This window comes from Esox lucius, chromosome 6 (assembly GCF_011004845.1).
Source record: "Esox lucius isolate fEsoLuc1 chromosome 6, fEsoLuc1.pri, whole genome shotgun sequence".
In the NCBI taxonomy this organism is placed as follows: domain Eukaryota; kingdom Metazoa; phylum Chordata; class Actinopteri; order Esociformes; family Esocidae; genus Esox; species Esox lucius.
Window position 1 is genome coordinate 28254276 of NC_047574.1, and position 18935 is coordinate 28273210.

The 18935-nt window shown below is 38.8% G+C and overlaps 1 protein-coding gene across 2 annotated transcripts in view; it reads left to right on the plus strand.

Annotated features, from left to right (window-relative positions):
- Window positions 1-18935, plus strand: part of LOC105029711 (regulator of microtubule dynamics protein 2) — a 70986-nt gene that overhangs the window by 18552 nt on the left and 33499 nt on the right. For both annotated transcript variants that reach the window (XM_010903213.4, XM_020047548.2), the window contains exons 3-5: window positions 11349-11538; window positions 12324-12426; window positions 14436-14496. In XM_010903213.4, coding sequence (XP_010901515.2) covers window positions 11349-11538; window positions 12324-12426; window positions 14436-14496 — 354 coding nt within the window. The remainder of the gene's footprint in view (window positions 1-11348; window positions 11539-12323; window positions 12427-14435; window positions 14497-18935) is intronic.

The following is an 18935-nucleotide window of genomic DNA, read 5'->3' on the forward strand; positions in this document are numbered from 1 at the left end:
GAGAGGCTCTTTTTATACCCAATCATGTTGCCAATTGACATAATAAGTTGCAAATTGGTCCTCCAACTGTTCCTTATCTGTACATTTAACTTTTCCGGCCTCTTATTGCTACCTGTGTTATATTTAGTCTATTTTTTTTCAATCACACAAAATCTGAATGATGGAGTACTCATGCATGCAGGGCTAGGTAAAAAATAGGAAAAAAAAAATAATTATTGTTTGGATGATCTTAAATAGATTCTTAAAATCCAGAAAAATAATTTAATAATTTGGAAGTGTTTTGGCACCAGCCATCATTATGGGCAATGCTGCTAATATGATACGTGTTGTGGGTCTGATGGATCTGCTTCACCTTGGCTGTTTCACACACATTAAACCTCTCAGGCTTCTCTCAAACTTCCAGCGATCACACGTTTACTTGGTATTGGTAGGTAATTACATCTTTATTCATAAGATGAAGTTCTGTAGTCACTTTGTCTTGTGTATTTTCTAGGGGTGTAACGATTAAATTTAACCACGATTCGATTCATATCACGATTCGTGGTTGTCGATATGATTCAAGGCCGATAATGGTTCATTTAGAACGATACGATCCGAAACGATTCAGTGACTTGAAATCGATTCAGTATCTTTTCAGCCAAAAATTCAACCCGTTTGACTGAAATAAATACCTGGATACTGGACAGTGCAGGTGAAGTTTCCTAGATTCCTGTTGTTTCTTGTAAGGGAATCAGGTATCAATGAATTATGGATATAAACAAACAACAATTAATGGCAAATGCATTCACATTTTATTTGAATAAAGTGCAACCAACACTTTAGGTTGAATTAACAGGAAGTTAAAATGTTCTGCTCTCATTTTCAATATTCAGTACATTTTCAATAAAAGTACAGTAAGTGCAACCAACATTTCAACAGTAGGTTTACCTGCTACTTGTGCTTTTGTTTTTCAACATAAAAATACTACTATATTACTATCAAAAATAAAGTGCAACCAACATCTCTTCAGGTTGAATTAATAGTAGGTTTACCTGCTACTTTTGCTGTTGTTTTTCAACATAAAATGACTACTATATTAATATCAAAAATAAAGTGCAACCAACATCTCTTCAGGTTGAATTAACAGTAGGTTTACCTGCTACTATTGCTGTTGTTTTTTAACATAGAAATAATACAAATCCAGTACTAATATCAAAAATAAAGTGCAACCAACATTTCTTCAGGTTGAATTAACAGTAGGTTTACCTGCTACTTTTGCTGTTGTTTTTCAACATAGAAATATTACAAATACAGTATTAATATAAAAAATGAAGTGCAACCAACACTTTCAAAATTATTTATAAAGCCCTTTTTACAACAGCAGTTGTCACAAAGTGCTTTACAGAGACACCCGGCTTTAAACCACAAGGTGCAAACAACAGTGATGTTGATTTTCAGTGGCTAGGAAAAACTCCCTAAGAAGATCGAATTTTAGGAAGAAACCTAGAGAGGACCCAGGCTCAAAGGGGTGACCAGTCCTCTTCTGGCTGTGCCGGGTGAGATATTTAGAGTCCAATTGGAATAATAAATAAATTTCTCTGGGCTAAATCTAGAGTCTATTTGATTTTAGACTAGGTCAGAAGTATGACCAGGTGGACAAGGACAGGGACAGCAACGGGCCCCCCAAACCAGGTAATCCGCAGGTGTGGACCAGGACCTCATCTCCTCCTAAAATGTAACACTGGAGGAGACTGAGAAAAGTTAGTAGTACATCCCTCATATCCCACAATAATATAGCAGCGTAACACCTTGGAACTGAGATCGCCTTTATCATTAAAAGTGCTAAGAAAAAACATTCCTATAAAGTCTGACGTGCTTAAATCCAATGGGTTATTTCCTAGTATCGATACAATCGATTGATTACATTTTAAAACGATGTTATATCGATATATGTCGTCCGGAAGGCCAACTTGCTGAGCACAGATCGATGTAGTTGGATCATAGGAATATAAATCGATACATCGATGTAGTAGATGGATCGTTACACCCCTAGTATTTTCAAAGATTTTCCACCAATGATCATCATTGACATACAGTGCCCCATAGAATTACCAACACCCAAGGTAAATTAAAAAGGCTGTGAATTTTTTTTATTTACTTAGACTCAAAAACAATATTAATCCAAACTTGAATTGAGTGAAACTTGTTCAAAGTAATATGACTTTTTAATATGACTCGCATCCTAGTAATATACAACAAAGCCTGTGAAAAAGTGTCATTGCTGGTTATTGGCTTTATCTAACACTCAAAATATCATATGAATCTAACCTTTAAGTTTAAATTGTTCAAAGAAAAAAGTAATTATCAAGAAATAATTCAGAAACTTGTTCCACACTTATTCTCGCTCCTGCCTTTAGTATATTGTGCATCTCCCTTTACCATGGTAACAGTCTTTTATATAATTTTTCTTGAGGTGGGAGAACATATAGGCAAGGGATTTGAGACCATTCCTTCTCACAGAAACTCCTTGGTCCTTACTTTGGATTTTCCTCTTCGGCTCACCCCAGAATTTTTCAATTACATTTAGGTCACAGGACTTTGGCAGCCATTGCAAAAACGTGATCCTATGGTCAGTGAACCATTTTAATGTGGATTTGGATCATTGTTCTGCTGGAAGATCCAACAATGACCCTGTTTAAGACTCTTGGCAGAGTCCTACAGGGTTTGGTCTAAAATGTCCTTGTACTTGTTGTTGCCTTGCATCCTAACAAGGTTCACAAGTCCTTAAACAGCCCCACAACACCGGAGATCCACCACCATATTTGATTGTGGGTATTACGTTCTATTCTGCATGACCATGGCCCTTTTTTTGCCAAACCCACCTCTGGTCTTTTTTAAACTCCAGATGCTTAAGTTTATAGTTTGGTGACAGCAGAGGCTTTTTCTGAAAAAAACTTTCAAATAACTTGTTGGTATGGCTGTGGTGTAATACTACTGTGACTTGGTGCACCCAAGATGTAACTACTGTAACTCTCCAAATGTGATCCTTGCATAATATTTGCCACTTCTCACTGTGCCTAGGGGCAAAATGCATATTTCTCCACGTCCAGGCAGATTAATTACAGTTCCAGTTGTTTTGCAGTTCTTAATTATCACCCTAATAGTGAAGATGGGTATTTTTAGGCATGTAGCTCTCATTTTATAGTAATTGCCTGATTCCTGCAGCTGCAGTCAAACAGGATGTTATGGATGACCCCTTAAGAGCTCCCAAAGACTCTATATAGCAATTTGATTTGTTCATAAGATTTTCTGGGGGTGGCAATAATTACATGTTTTAAATAAAATAATGACTTGTTTTCGAGCATCAGGCTGAAGACAAAGTGTTTTTTTCACATCCTTTGTGCATATATTCCTGTTGTGCTAATCATTCTGGAAGGCACTGCATTTTCAGATAGTGTTCTGAAACACAAACTGGCTATGATCGTGTATAGAGAGTACTCTACACCTTACCTATGCGTGACAAGGATTGAGGCTCTGTTATGGAGCAGGTCAAAGTTTATAAGGAGTGTGTTTACATGGTTTTGCCACACACACTCACAACTTAGAAAACTCACACAGTTTGCACCAATCATTCTTCATCTGTCAAAACAGCTTCCTCAAACTTAACTCCTCAACCGAGTAGGCCCATCAATCTGCCAGTATGTATGCACAGCTGTCAGAGTCTCAGTTTATGTTGTCATGTTGGAACTTGTAATTCCTCAAACTGTTCCCACTGCAGTTAATGCATGTTACACTGCGCACCTGTAGCTACAGGAAATGTGTGCTTTTGTATTTAGAATGATAGTTTATGACATTGGAGAGTAATTAATTTAAGGAGAAGACTTTTGTTTTTGTAATAACGGCATGTCTGATTACACACACTTAGAGATTTGTAGAGAGAAGGACTTCTTTGTCTGTGTTAGTTATTAAAAGCTTAGAATGTAAACATGATGTCATGATTAGTGATGAGTTTCAAACACAATCGTTTGTTGTGTATCCCCAATCTCTCGCATTCTGAACTTCCTGGAAGGGGCTGATGTCCAACAAAGATAAAGTATCTCTCCCTAGAAAGTAGACCGACAAAAACTCAAATCATGCACCCAAATCACTGTTGTTCGGAGACCCACATGCTCTAACTATTCCTGTACGTTTACACGTTTCATTTGACCAACACAGCCCGTAGCTATGTCTGCGGGACATGATATCCCTCCTCCACTCACGTAGTCCACCAGTGGGAATCCACCACTGACCAACCATCACTCCCCCTTCAGTTCTCCTATTGCCTATAATGCTAACATGCTTGGCTCCTGGCTTTCATGTCATGCTCCATTAGCAGGCCCGCAGTCACCTGAACAGAGTACACCTGAACAGACAACACATGCAAGGAAACTGTAGATAAGATTATAAGTTCAAAAAAGTCAGTGTTTCACAATCATGTGGATAGCTTCACTCCTGTGGCTCCCATTCCCTTTATTCTCAGCCAGAAAAACAAGTTGACACTATCAGTTTAATTGGCTAAGTTATGATCTACCTTCATATGGCACTACGGAGCAACCTGTCTTAGCCTCTCCATTGCTTGGAGAGGAACGGCCTTTGTAAGTTTCATTTTGTCACTTAAGCATAATTTAGTTGCAAAAGAATTGTGCTAGTGTTCTTTTACTGCACACTAACTAGCTTTGTTGATGGAGAGAATCTCCTGCCTAATGACCTTTACCCAAACATTGCAATAAGTGTGAAGCTTCCTTTTGGTATAAAAAAGTTCCTTGTGCAGAGATTATCTAAGGCCGAGAACCTCAACTGTATTAATTTGACATACCTACTGGAGCTCCATTGAAGAATCAGGCAGATTCTTGAGCAGGTTTTTGTCCACAGCAAAACGAGGATCGAAAGATGATCGGATTAGGCTTCTCATGGCCTCATCATTGGAAAGTGGAGTCTCTTGGGAGGTACTTGAGGGTAACAGAAGCATGGGAAGCATAAGAATATAGACTTGAAAGGCATGACCCCCTAGCCAGGCTGTACTCACTTCATACAGTCTTCAGTCAATCCCTGAGATCCCTTATCACCACTAGGGTGCATGCTGAATGAGTTGAAAGCTAAGATGCTTGGCTCCAGGCTTTCATGTCATGCTCCATTAGCAGCCACACGGCATTGTCAGTACACCTAACATAAGGAAACTATAGATAAGAGTTTAGCAATTCTAAGATTCATCAGAGTGTCTTGCAATTATTTTGTGGGAAGTATATGGACCTTTTTACACTACAATATATTGTCTAAAAGGTATCAAAGGTGTCGAGCTGCTTTGATTTTTTCGTAGTATAAACAAACAGAAACTGCTCTCGTCTTCTGAGTTAGTGTACGTCGCCTCTTTCAAAGGAGCCTTGACAAGATGCCTGCTGTTATTTATCTGCTTTTTGTGGCCAATTACATTATATACAGGCTACCTACTGCAGAACATGAAAATATGTCTGGATAGTGTAGACTGTAAAGGGGCTTGCACATATCCCTCAATTATATCCACAACTCTCTTTCAGTTTATCTGGCAGTACACGTTTCAGTAAACTGAAACGTTAAGTAAATTAATCACCTTCTCTCACTTGGTAACTCTTTTAATGTTAAAAGGCCCTATGTCCTGTGGCTTCCATTCACGTTAATCCCAGATGGTAAATGACAGAAAAACAGGTTGCTACTATCACATACATTTGCTTACTTGGAATCTTGGCCTACTTGCATATGGGATGGCAAAGCAGGTCTGTCCTGCCATCTTCATTGCTTAGGGGGGAAAAGCCTTTGGAAGGATTTACTGTATCTTATGTTGCCTTTTTTCAAATAATTTTGATACTCCATTAAATAATTCTTCTGATACTCCACTGTTTTTGTTGGGCTTGACTATAAGCCTTTAGGTGTGTTTTGTTATGAGGGTGGTCACGCTTCCTTTTAACACAAAACAGTTACTTTTTACCGAGGTGAGCTAGGGCCAAGAACCTGTACCAATTCAACAAACTCCATTGAATAATTCTTCCTCAAGTTGCAACTCCTGGCAGGTTCTGGGCCATGGCAATGGGTCCTGACTAGGCTTCTCTTGTCCACAACATTGGAACCTGACATCAGTTGAAGAGACTTGAGATTAACAGAGACGTGGGAAGCATGGGAATATACACTTCTTTGAGAGGCATGACACCTAGCCAGCCTATGTCTATACTCACTTTATTCAGTCTTAAATAAATCCTTGAGAGGCCCTTCTCAACACCAAGGTCCATACTGAGTAAGCTGAGCTGAATAATTCCTTGACCAGAGGATGTTGGGGTGGTAACACTCTTGTAGCTGTTTTTTTAAATCATTTTTTAAAAAGTTTTCCCATGGTGTCCACTGCTTTAAGCTCCACTGAAAGACTACCAACATGCCTAGCATGTCAAAAAAAATACCTTTGAATGGGTCAAGCATTTCCTGTGTCACATCCCTGCAAAAAATCCATCCATGTTTCACTGAGTTATTAACAAAATGTGATGATGAGCAATGTAATGAAATCACATGTTCTGAAGTGTTTTTGAGTTTTAGAGTTGTATTTAGTTGTTGGGACTTAATGACACCATACGTTTTAACTATCATGCTAGCTAGTCTTGGGTCTTAGACTACAGAAAGTTACGGGAGAGACAAGTGGGACAAAAGTAGCACAATGTTAAGTAATGACATGGACATGTAAATTAGCAATGGAAATGCAACTCACAGCTGCTCCCGCCACACACACTGTCCACACTGCAGAGAAGAGAGAGCATGTAGCTTTAAGATTTGGATGGTCAAGCTAATCGCATAATATCTAATTTAACAGTAAAAGGTGGGTCAGTACACCTAGGTTTTCAGAAGCAATTTTTTTTTCTTCGTGTGACACATGCATAATATTTTGTGTTAACACAACTTCTGGTCACAGACATTGTCGTTATTCATTATGCTTACCAGAGCCTTACTGTCAACAGCAGAATAGTAGCTAAGACCTGACCAATTAGCTTTGTCTCTCTCAAAATGTTCATCCATTAGCCCTCTAAACATTTTAAGTTACCCACTAGCACTGCTGTACGCCTGCTCCTATTACAGCCTTTAGCTCCGTTCACTAACACAACCTTAATCAAACTGGCTCAGCACCCAGTCAAGTTAGAGACTGTCTTCTTTTTTTCCCCCTTCGTTTACACAGTGTTGAAACAGCACCGCGGGCCATTTGATGTTTGTTCTCCATCTGTAAACGAAGGGAGGATAATGATGGTATATAAACACACACAAATGCATCCTGGGCTTTTCTCTTTCTCAACTCCAGTGATTCATGGGCGTGACAGGAATGCGCTGATCACTCAGGACTGCGTTGTTGCCTCTTTCTCTCACCACCTTTCATTGAGTAAACCAGTGCAAGGAGGGAAAGTTGCATGAATGAAAAGAAAAAGTACAAGCAAATTAATTGGTGTTCAGAAGAATGAAAGAGGTAAATTCATTAATTAATGTAGGTATGATAATCCATCAGGGGCTCTACATACACATTCACTCAGTGTGCCAGTTTGTGTTCAAGCCTATCAAACATACAGAGACTTGGATTGAATGGCCATCGCTGTTTATTCAAAAGGAACTCCATGCAGGATCATGAGTCCATTTGCATTAGCCGATAAATGGGTTCAGCCCCAGACTGCAGGTTTGGAGCTTACTCTGAGGTCAGTGCAGGGAATGGGTTAAGAACCTGAGTTTATAAATTCCCATGGACGCCAGTGGCCAACAGACTATACCCTGTGGTACAACAGTTTGTTCATTAAAACTTTGTCATTGCATTGATTTATTCTCTCTTCATGTGTTGCCACCAAATTCGTTTTATAATGTAAATGTATTTAAACCATTTTACCCAATTTATGATGATAACAGTATTATAAGATTGAATCTACTGTTGTCTGGTGAAACAGTCGGTCAGGCTTTTCACTGTGTGTTGTGCAAGCGAGTGAATGAATGAGTGGGCGTGCCTGTTTCTTGGCTAGAGCTGCAGTGTGTTTGATTTGTTCTTCCGAGAGATTAAGACCTGCGGTCTCAAGCAAACAGCTGCATTAAAACACCAGCATAGGGAGTTTGAGTTTGTTGGCCACACATACGACAGAGCAGAGAGTTGACAGCAGCATAATCCCTACATAAAGCAGTTCCATGACTGTTACCAGTTTGATTGGAAAACGGGGTAAATGGGATTATATCCCTGAGGTTTTTGCTTTTAGCTCTTGGTGCTAGTTACAGCTCTGGAAAAAATTAAGAGACCACAGCACCTTAGCAGTGGCAGTGTTTAATAAATCACAAACAATTTGAACTTTGAAACCATTTATGCAATGTAAATAAACAGAAATACAGTTTCCTGTATTGTTGGTACACACCTACATTTACCTTCACATAAAATGGCAAAAATTCTAATCAGGTATACCCAAAAATGGAGGGTCTAGCCTTCCATAAAGATTAGACACATGGCCTGGTTTGGTCTTAACCATATACAGTGAATATAAAAAGTCTACACACCCCTGTTAAAATGCCAGGTTCTTGTGATGTAAAAGATTGAGACAAAGAAATTATTTCAGAACTTTTTCCACCTTTAATGTGACCTATAACGTGAACAATTCAATCGAAAAACTAACTGAAATCTTTGAGGGGGAAAAATAAAAAACTCACAATAACCTGGTTGCATAAGTGTGCACAGCCTTAAACTAATACTTTGTTGAAGCACCTTTTGATTTTATTACAACACTCAGTCTTTTTGGGTAGGAGTCTATTAGCATGGCACATGTTGATGTGGCAATATTTGCCCACTCTTATTTGCAAAAGTGCTCCAAATCTGTCAGATTGTGAGGACATCTCCTGTGCACAGCTCTCTTCAGATCACCCCACAGATGTTCAATTGGATTCATATCTGGGCTCTGGCTGGTTCCGTTCCAAAACGTAAATCTTCTTCTGGTGATGCCTGCAGTTCCTTTAATGTTGCTGTAGGCCTCTTGGAAGCCTCCCTGACCAGTTGTCTTCTCGTCTTTTCATAGATTTTGGAGAGACGTCCAGTTCTTGGTAATGTCTCTGTTGTTGCCATATTTTCTCCACTTGATGATGACTGTCTTCACTGTGTTCCATGGTATATCTAATGCTTTGGAAATTATTTTGTACCCTTCTCCTGACTGATATCATTCGACAATGAGATTCCTCTGATGCTTTGGAAGCTCTCTGCAGAACAGCTGAACTTTTTTTGTGATTAATCAGAGTCACTTTAAATGATGGCAGGTGTGTAATGACTTCCATTTAACATGAGTCTGAATGTGATTGGTTAATTCATGCCAATCTGATCATGCCAATATCAAAAGACCTATTGGAGAAAATTATTTATGATCATGAGTTTTTGACGGGTTAGAAATACATTTCTGAGCAGTTTGATGTATATAATTCCACTGTACGACGAATCATCTACAAATGGAAATATGCCCAGACCACTGGCAATCTACATCGTCCAACCAAATTCAGCCCAAGCACTGACCAAAAGTTGCTCAAAGAAGTCTGTAAGAACCGCTGGGTATAGGCCTCTCTTGCCGCAATCAGTGTTGAAGTGAATGAGTCAACTGTCATGAACACACTGCACAAACTATGCGTACATGGGAGATCAATAAGGAAGAAGCCTCTGCTCTTAAAGAAGAATATCAAGAATCCACTGATATTTGCTGGAAAACACCTGGGTGAAGCCCAAGACCAGATCTCAGTCCTATTGAAAGGCTTGGGGGACATGAAGTGGGCTGTGCAGGAAAGAAAGCCCTCAAACATGAAACAGTTCAACCCCCTTAAGATGCTGCTTGAACTTTCATCCCAGTCAGTGTAAGAAAATCATAGACAATGTCTACATTGTTACTATCAGTCAAAGAGTGCAACACCAGCTGTTGGAGCTGTTGTTTTATGCACTGAGAAATGCATTTTTGTCGTTCTTTGAGTATGTTAAATTAGCTTTCCTTGTATCTGTCATTAGTGTGGAAGTGAACATTACCTTTCCATATGTCCAAATAATATGTGAAAATATATAATTCCATAAGGTCTACTGACTTTTTCATATGATTGTACTTCTGTCTGAAAGTCAACAACTTATGTAATCATGTATTATGACCTAATTTGAGGATAGGTGTGGGGCGGTGGGTGGGATTTAAGATGTGGCCTCTAGCACACTTAAATTCCCATAATGCTCCTGTCAGCGGCTCCAACACATCTCCATCCCAGGCACAGAACCATTGCCTCGGAGTCCTAAATGTTCCCTTTAACCACAGATGACGCACATGCAACTGTTGCCAGTACTTAATTGGAAGCCTTTCATGTTTTCACTTTTTATCTATGTCTTATTATTTCTACCTGCCTATGTCATTAATACACAGCACTTAAACCTCCCCACTCCATTGGTAGCTCAGGGTGCTCAGGGTGTTAGTACATACTTAAAGGGGACTTTTTCTAATGCCATAAAGGCATAAATATAGCCTAATGTGGGCACATAGCGTGCCTCACCATGACAGAGACAAACAAGTCTCTCTGTGTTCTGCGCAGGAAACCCTACAGGTATCCTCATTAAGAAGTCATGATTTCTCAACTTCCAGGCAGCGTTTATGTAGACATTTAGGTGACCCACTTGTGTTAGCAAATATGTTGCTGTTTGCGTGTAAACATGCTGTGAAGGATAATCCTATATTGAGTGTCTGGCAGACAGGGAGTATTAAAAGACACTCGTTAACTAAGGCTCACAATCCATTGCCAGACGTCTGGAGATACTTATCTTCATTACTATACCTTACAGAAATTGCCTGATGCCAGATCCATAACTTGTCAAACCCAATGCCAGGGGTCTTCAACTTTTAATCTGCATGTTTCAGACTACTGCTGGTGTTCTGTTCTACCTGTTAATGAATTGATTAGTGAAGTAAGAATTGGAGGTCAATCAATCTATTTTATTAAGCCCTTTTTACATCAGCAGTTTTTACAGCAAGTAACAATAGTTAATGTACATTGGCTTGGAAAAACTCCCTAGTAGAGTCCAAAATCAGTATGAAACCTAGAAAGCAACCAGACTGAGGTGTGCCCGGTCCTCTTCTGGTTGTGCTGGGTGAAGATAATGGGAGTTGAGTTTGAAAATAGTATATTGTAAGTTAATCATTGCGTAGTTACTGATTCCCCCTCCGACCGAGTCCACTGATCAGGGTACCACCAAGACATTGTGTACCTTCCTGCCACCTAAGTTAAGTAGGAGAAAACATGCTACGCAATCTGAGAATGTAGGCTGTGGTGCTGATGAATGCTCACGTGTTTTGTAGGTACATAACTGCATTTACAGACACTGAGGATGAAGAGCAGAGTGAAGACGAGGACATTGAGGAGGAAGTGACGGTGGTTGAACCTCTGGATGAGTTATCCACCCTCCTGGAGAGGGTGGATGCTCTACACAGTGGCACCGATGGAGATAAGAGGGAGTGCCTCCGCATCCTGCTGGATAAGAGACAGGAGGTGGGTCACATCATACAACCAGTTCAGAATACATCTACAAGTGATTTAATACCCCTACAGATATTTGCAACTTACTTCACTTGTTCAATTTGACAGAAGATTGTATAAATCTTCCTAAATTACCGAAATAAAACAGCAGGATATTTTCAAAACCCAGAGGTATTACTTGACAGAACTACTTTTTGACAGTGATTAAATAAAAATAAGATTCTACCCACTTTGCACTTATGCAATCAATTGTTTTGTCAAAAATGCTCAAGCTCACAAATTTTGGATGGAAACCTCTGATGGACAACAATATACAAAGCATGTGTCTGCTTTCCCAGCAAATATATTCCTGGATAAGGACTCAATGCCACTTGAAAAAACATTCTGGTTTTTTTGGCATTAAAATTTGTGTAACTATAATCGCTACAAAATAAAACTTTTCTTCAGTATTTGGTTTTCCTTTAACATTTTGCCTGCACCCTCCTCCTTTCATATTTCATTTGATCTGAATTATATTTTTTTTATTTGAAGATAAAGTTAAGTTTAGGTCAAACATTTATTTTACAAGTAATTCCTTTGTACATGTATTTTAGTAAGCAAATGTTTAGGCTGATCAGGGGATGTAAACTTCCACTAGCTATGAGTACAGATGCAGTTGATTAGGTTTCCTTTGAGCAATGCAATCAATAGTATAGGTTCACCCTATTTGAAGTCTGAGCAAGTTTCTGGCTCAAGCCTGGCTTTGAAAGAAGGTCTTTATTTGTTTAGTGACCCTGAAATGTATCTTTTCATTATAGTTTGGACAGAACACAGCTTTCTTATGGCGACTTGTTCGGGCCTACGTGGATGTTCACGATATCACTACCAACCTAGAGCAGAAGAAAAGTCATGCAGAGACTGGTAAGAAATAACACACTGACCCTCACATCTGCAGAATTGACTTGATGGACCAAAGATTAGGGTTACACTGTTCCAGAAACATTCAAATGAATCAGAAAACTGGGAACTTTTGTGTAAAGTGTTCGGGAAAGTACAACTATAACAGAGATCTTAGCATTGTATGGATGTATTGTCATTTGCACAGCCAGGACTGAATGACACCTGGAAAACCAACCAAGTTGGCTTGAACTTGTAGAGTAGGATCACAAATATGACCTCAACCAGTGTGGGATCTGGCCACAGAGAACTAGCAGGATGTGTGGTGAACTTCGTCAAAGTTATTTTAAGCACAGCTGTCTTGCGTGGTTAAGATGAAACACTCACTGCTAGCATATGTAATGTCTGTGCATCATTGCCCACAATGCATGGTGAACCGTTGACCGGGTCTATTGCTCCAATTTAGGTTGTCAAAAGAAAGACTGGGTTGTCAATTAAGTTAGTAGTCTGGTACAAGTCTTGGCTTATGCAAGGCAGAATGGTTCATAGGATAGGGAGCTCCTGTTTCTCAAGTGTGAGGCAGCTTATTGTACTAATACAGTCCTGTATAGAAGTCACAGCTAAATAGCCTTAACCTTTGTCCATCTCCTTACTGCTGTGAGGCAGGCGGCGTGTCCTTTGGTACGACTCGACTGGGAATCAAACCCACATCCTTCCAATTTCAGGGTGTACACACAAACCACCATGCCAGTGAATCGGATGTGGTTGGGCTTGAGTTGTGCTTGGCCCTTAGGTCTGCACATTAGGAATATATTACGGCCGTCTTCAAATTTGGAGATTTTAAATTTTAAGATAGCTCTGGAAATGCCAATACAATATACTATTTATCTTTTTAGTTAACAGCTGTGATCGCACAAACCACTTCAAAGTGTACAGAGGTGTTCACTGAAATCGTAGTATTTTATTTTCTCACAGCTGTTGCCTTATACTCCATCCCCTACAGTGCTTTTAGGCAAGGAGTTAGATTACTTGCAATGCTCTTTGCATGTCTTATGTTACACTGTTATAATACTGCATGTTCACTGTGAGCATCTACAAGTTGTCATTCAAGTGCAACACTATACTATCTACCTTTTTTATTCTGACAGAACATTTCTGCTGTACAGTTCTGGCCGGATTGACCTGTTTGTTCATACACAAAACCCCAGCATTAATTGGGCCTCTAGTCAATCTACTCAGTTGGCCAGGTGCTTTCCCGCAAAAAGCACTTGTCAAAGGCTTCGGAAATTCAAAGGAAAACAGGGTGATGTAATGTTGGCTATTTAAGGCAGCAGATGTCAAACGTCAAGTGACGCCCACGTTGGTGCTACTAATAGACTAATGACATGGCATGTAAGGGACCTGCTAACTTCATGGATTATGTTTCATATCATTGTTATTCTTATTCATTTATTAGCTCATGCCCAGTTTCACCTCTTTTGTGTGGTGTCATTGTTTGTTTGGTAAGGTGTTTTATTAAATGACGTAAGAGATGGAGGGTAGATATAATTTGGTTTCTTTCACATGCATATCATGTAAGTATTTGGGTATGAATTGTTGTATAAAATTCAAGGAATTAGGGAATACACTTGAAAAAGTATCTGAACACATTCAATAAACTGACTTGAATACATTAGCATACATTTAACCCAGGTATTTTAAGATAATATTTGGAATAACTAGTAGAAAAAAACAGTCCTCTAAAAATACAATGAGGTCAACCATTTTGGTTTTACAATTACTGAACTTGTTTTGGGTGTATTAAATTGAATGTATTTGTTTTATATACCAGATACATAATACACATGTATTTCAACCTAGGAGTAAAGGATGTCCATGTCTTTGTTGGATTTTAATGTAATTAATTTTAAGCAGGTATGTTTATATATACTGTCTCTGACACTTAACCCAATGTACTGCAGGTATGGTGTACCCTCTATGTGTTTCAGCAAAGTAGCTAGCTTTATTCATATCCACCTCTTTTCTCCCCTTAGGGAAGAAAGTTGGAGAGGAAGCAGTAACCCTGGACCCAATGTGTGCTGATAGTCATCAGTGGTGAGTCTAAAAGAAGTGCAAAGCTGTCAAAGGTTTGTTACTTCCTGTTTTACTTTGAAGAAAATGTTAATAATTGGGATTTACCTTGCAAAATACTTTTTCCCCCAAAAGGAAACCCCTTCTTTCCGTAAATTCTAGATTTAAAAGTCTACACCCAGACATGATCCTTGTAATGGTGCTGAGATTGTCCACTCCACTGACTGCATGCGGATATTGTTGCCACAGTTTTTTGTCAACATGAGTAGATTTACTCAGCCATGCCAGGCACTTCCACCAGTACCCATCTTTATCTAATGTGTATCTTTATCCAAAACCATCTATGTCTAATCTATATTTTTCTCCAATACCCATCTATATCCCATCTATTTATAGCAGCTATGAGCAAACCCAAGGACATTGAAGTGATATAGGTAAACAGAGGCTACGATTACTTGAAACACAACCCATAATGAGTGTATGTCTGTGTGTATTGTAAGAGGACCCATGGAGGTTTCCTCTCGTCTTCCTTTAATAACAGCTATGTGTTTATCCCAGCTTCAAGGTTGTATTCACCAGGAAAAGAATAATTAGTGAAACATTTTTCCATGTTTTCATAAGGGATTATTTCGCTCAGGTGTATCCCTTGGTAAACCATCTGGCCTGATTTGGCCTGTATCCGATATCGATATCAGACACAATTTGGGCCTGTAAGTTCCAAAGCCACATCATGCCATGATCAATATATATTGGAAAACAGTGTTGACTCATCCGTTTAGTGTTCCATTTCTGAACCATATTGTCTAAATGGAGAAAGTTTGGGATGGTAGTGAATGTTTCCAAGAGTCACTATCCTGCCAAAATCTCTCAGAGAGTGAAGCATAAAATCATCCAGGACAGCATCCAGTGATCTTCAGACCTCTTTCCCCTCAGCAAAGGTCAGTGTTCATGACTCTACTAGACTCTGTGCAACAAAAATGGGATTCACAGTAAAGTAGCAAGGTGGAAACCACTGGTCATTATGAAGAATATTAATTTCCATCCCAAGTTTGGCAAAAAGCATAAGAGTTCTGGACCAGTGTTTGATGGTCTTTTTCGAACAACATAAAAGCCTTATTATACCTGACATAAACCAGACACTGTATTCCACATTATTTTGGGATGTCTTGCTGCATCAGGATCTGAACTACTTCCCATCATTAAAAGAACCATACTGTAGAAGATTATTTGCCGGCTAGGAAAAATATTACCCCAAAAGTTGATGACATTTAACAAAAAATTATTTACTAGGCTGCTGAATTTCAACAAGTATTTGTGAATATTACCAACAACTTAAAAATATTATGTCATAATGACATGCTACATCTGTCACTTCTTTCTGGGCATAATGTTTTCTTGGAATAGAAATATGATTTAATTAAATCATTTATTTAAATGTTTTATGGTCTCCCAACAACTTACCACGTAGCCCTTTTCTTAGAGGATTGTGGGTATTTCAACATTTGTAGATTTTAGGATTACTTAGCAAATGTTGTACACATGTTTGATGAAAGACAAGTACATATGTATATGTTGATATTACGCAGCTTGTTGTTGATTTGAGGAGTGATGGGCCGTGATTGAGTGGATATCAAAACCATCTCTGGTTACTGTACGAGGATTGAGGAATGTGCAAAACCATACCAGCTAAAGCCAATGCAATGTACTAGCAAATTCCAGTGCAAAAGGACATTACAGGGATGATTGGTTAAAAAATTGAAGTGAGTATTTCCTCTTATTGAAAAATCGCATTAAGCTGATGTTAATAGTTACCTAATGTTTTAAGTAGAGTGGGCACATTGTTTTTACGGGGGCATGAATTCTTCTTTGTATCTGAGACTTCTAAAGGAGAATGCCAGGCCATTCATGGAGCTGGATAATGCAGCAAGACAATGATCCAAACCATACAGTTCTACATTAGAATAACAAGAAATGTAATGTTTTAGAATGGCCATATCAAAGCTAGGTCTAAACCCCATTGAGATGTTTTTGCAAGACCTGAAACGAGAAGTTTGATAGTGGGTTAAAGCAGTTCTGCATGGACAACAAAAATCCCATAATGCACTATGAGAGAGTGATCAATAACTGCAGGAAGGGTTTGGTTGTAGTGATTTCTGCTAGAAGTGGCTTAACCAGTTTTTGAGTCTTAAGGTATTAATTACTTTTTTACCTGGGGAAATTGGGTGTTGCATAACTGTCTTTGATAAATACATTAAATAGGTTAGCAACATTTTGTGCTGTTTGTTCACTATTATCTCTTACCTTTTTTCTAAGGCTATGTTTTTGTTGGTGATTTTCATGGTACAACAACGTTCGTTTTTCTTTCATTCAGGAATTACATTGATCCAATACCTATTAATATAAAGTAGGTGATGATAACTGACTTTTTCGTCAAGTGAAAAGACAAGAGAATCGTGGAAACCCCTCCTCATTTACTGCCCAAGGGGTTGTGATCTAGCCTATATTACCCCAAAAACCATGCACAGATGTGTACTTCGGAAATCCACCAGAAATAGTCGGAATATGACCGTAAAGAATTTCATTTTAGGCTTAATATAACATCGCTTCTGAAGGTTGTGGCCAGTGAAGTTGCAAAATTTGCTTTGACTGCAGAAAGTCTTGAACACTGGTCCCCTGTGTGGGAAACCGTCGCTAACCACTATGCTATTTAACAAGGGGTAGTCAGTCAGTCATTCACTCACTCAGTAAGAGACATTTGCTCTTCTTGGCCGGCTGCTTATGCGGTCCGGCAAATAGTCATTTGGCTTGTCCTGAAAATATGAGGTCATATTGGGCATCCTCATGCCCTTTTCAGTTGATAAAAGACCTTAGACACAGTGAAAACATGTGGTAGCAGTTGCCTCAGGACAGCGGTTCAGAAGCCTATGGTTTTAGCTGAGTGACAGAGTAGGCCTGCAGCTAAATCAGTGAATCAGGCCTCGGTTGCAGTGTGTGGCAAGATCTTTGTCCTCACAAGCATCAGGTTTTAGAGTGTATCGCAATCCCTGCCAGGTAACACTTAGGATGAGGTCAATCATCACTCCGCTGATTTAAATGAAACTGCTCTGGAAAACATTCCCCAGTGTGCGTGCGTGTGTGTGTGCAAGTGCTATTGTGATGCTGCCAAAGCACATCATGAAATGCAAGGAGATTGTCGAGTTCGACTTGTGTGAGGTAAACTTCATGATATCCTAATTGATAGAGAGCTAAACCCATGCTTGTAAACCATTTCTTAAACTATGGGACAGGGCCTGTCTGTGTATATTGGGGTGGTGAGTTACAGCTCTGGAAAAAATTAAGAGACCACTGCACCTTTTTCTTTCCTTTCCAAAAAAGTTTTGAGTGAGGAACAGAAGGCATTCAATTTGCAGTGTTCTCTTAATATGAATCCTTCTGTTCTTCACTCAAAACCTTCCTTTTTGACTCTATTTGGAAAGGAAAGAAAAAGGTGCAGTGGTCTCTTAATTTTTTTTCCAGAGCTGTATGAGAAGACATTAAGAATCACACACTGTTTTAGGATAATTTGGTCATTGAGTTTGTTCTTAACTAAATTAATTTACATTTTCATATTGTTGACATTGTCTGGCTTCCCATTTGATTTCTTTTGCGAAATCACTAAATGCACCACTTGTTTATGTGCAATTTCTCCAAAAATGTGAACAGAGTGCTCAATTTTGACAGTTGAAAGACAGTCATGGCAATATTGGTAACTTTAAAGTAGCTCATGTTGTTTGTATTGGGCTATAAAAATAACTGTAAAAGGAAATTATCTGAATCTCTGACTGAACAAGCTTTCTTCTCTTCTAAGTCAGACATGACTGTTCTCTCTTTACAGTGAAAATCTTCTACCAGGTTGACAAACCTATCTGTATTTATGGATACAAAGCAAATCATTTGACAAATAAAATTGTCATGGAATGCACTAATCCTGTTCTTGCCACCTAACACTACCTTGATCATAATGCTTCCAGAAACACCTTATTTCAATTTTCTTTCAATTTGAGAAAGTCTAGAACTGAAATTGGCCATCTCTATTCATCATTGATGGGGATTCATGTGGAATTTTGCTGTAGTTGCTTCATTCCTCATGTATTTATTGTTCTTCCATATTTCAATATGGGAAGAAACCAGGTACTTGTATTTGTGTGTACTAATCATATTGAGTGAAAGGCTCATTTGAAAATGACCACAATGTGCTTGAAAACATCCTTTGGAGTTCATCAATTTGATTTGTCATTGACTGCAAAAACCCTGCAATAAGCTACATACCACCAACATTAGTAATAATTCACAACCACATGGTTGTGATTTGTGTGATAGTTTTGGTTTATGTTAAAGAGGCTTTTCAAACAGACTCTTATTTAAGGAAAGCATGGTGATGTTGTAGTTGAAATTATAAATAGACAATTACACTAGTCAAACAG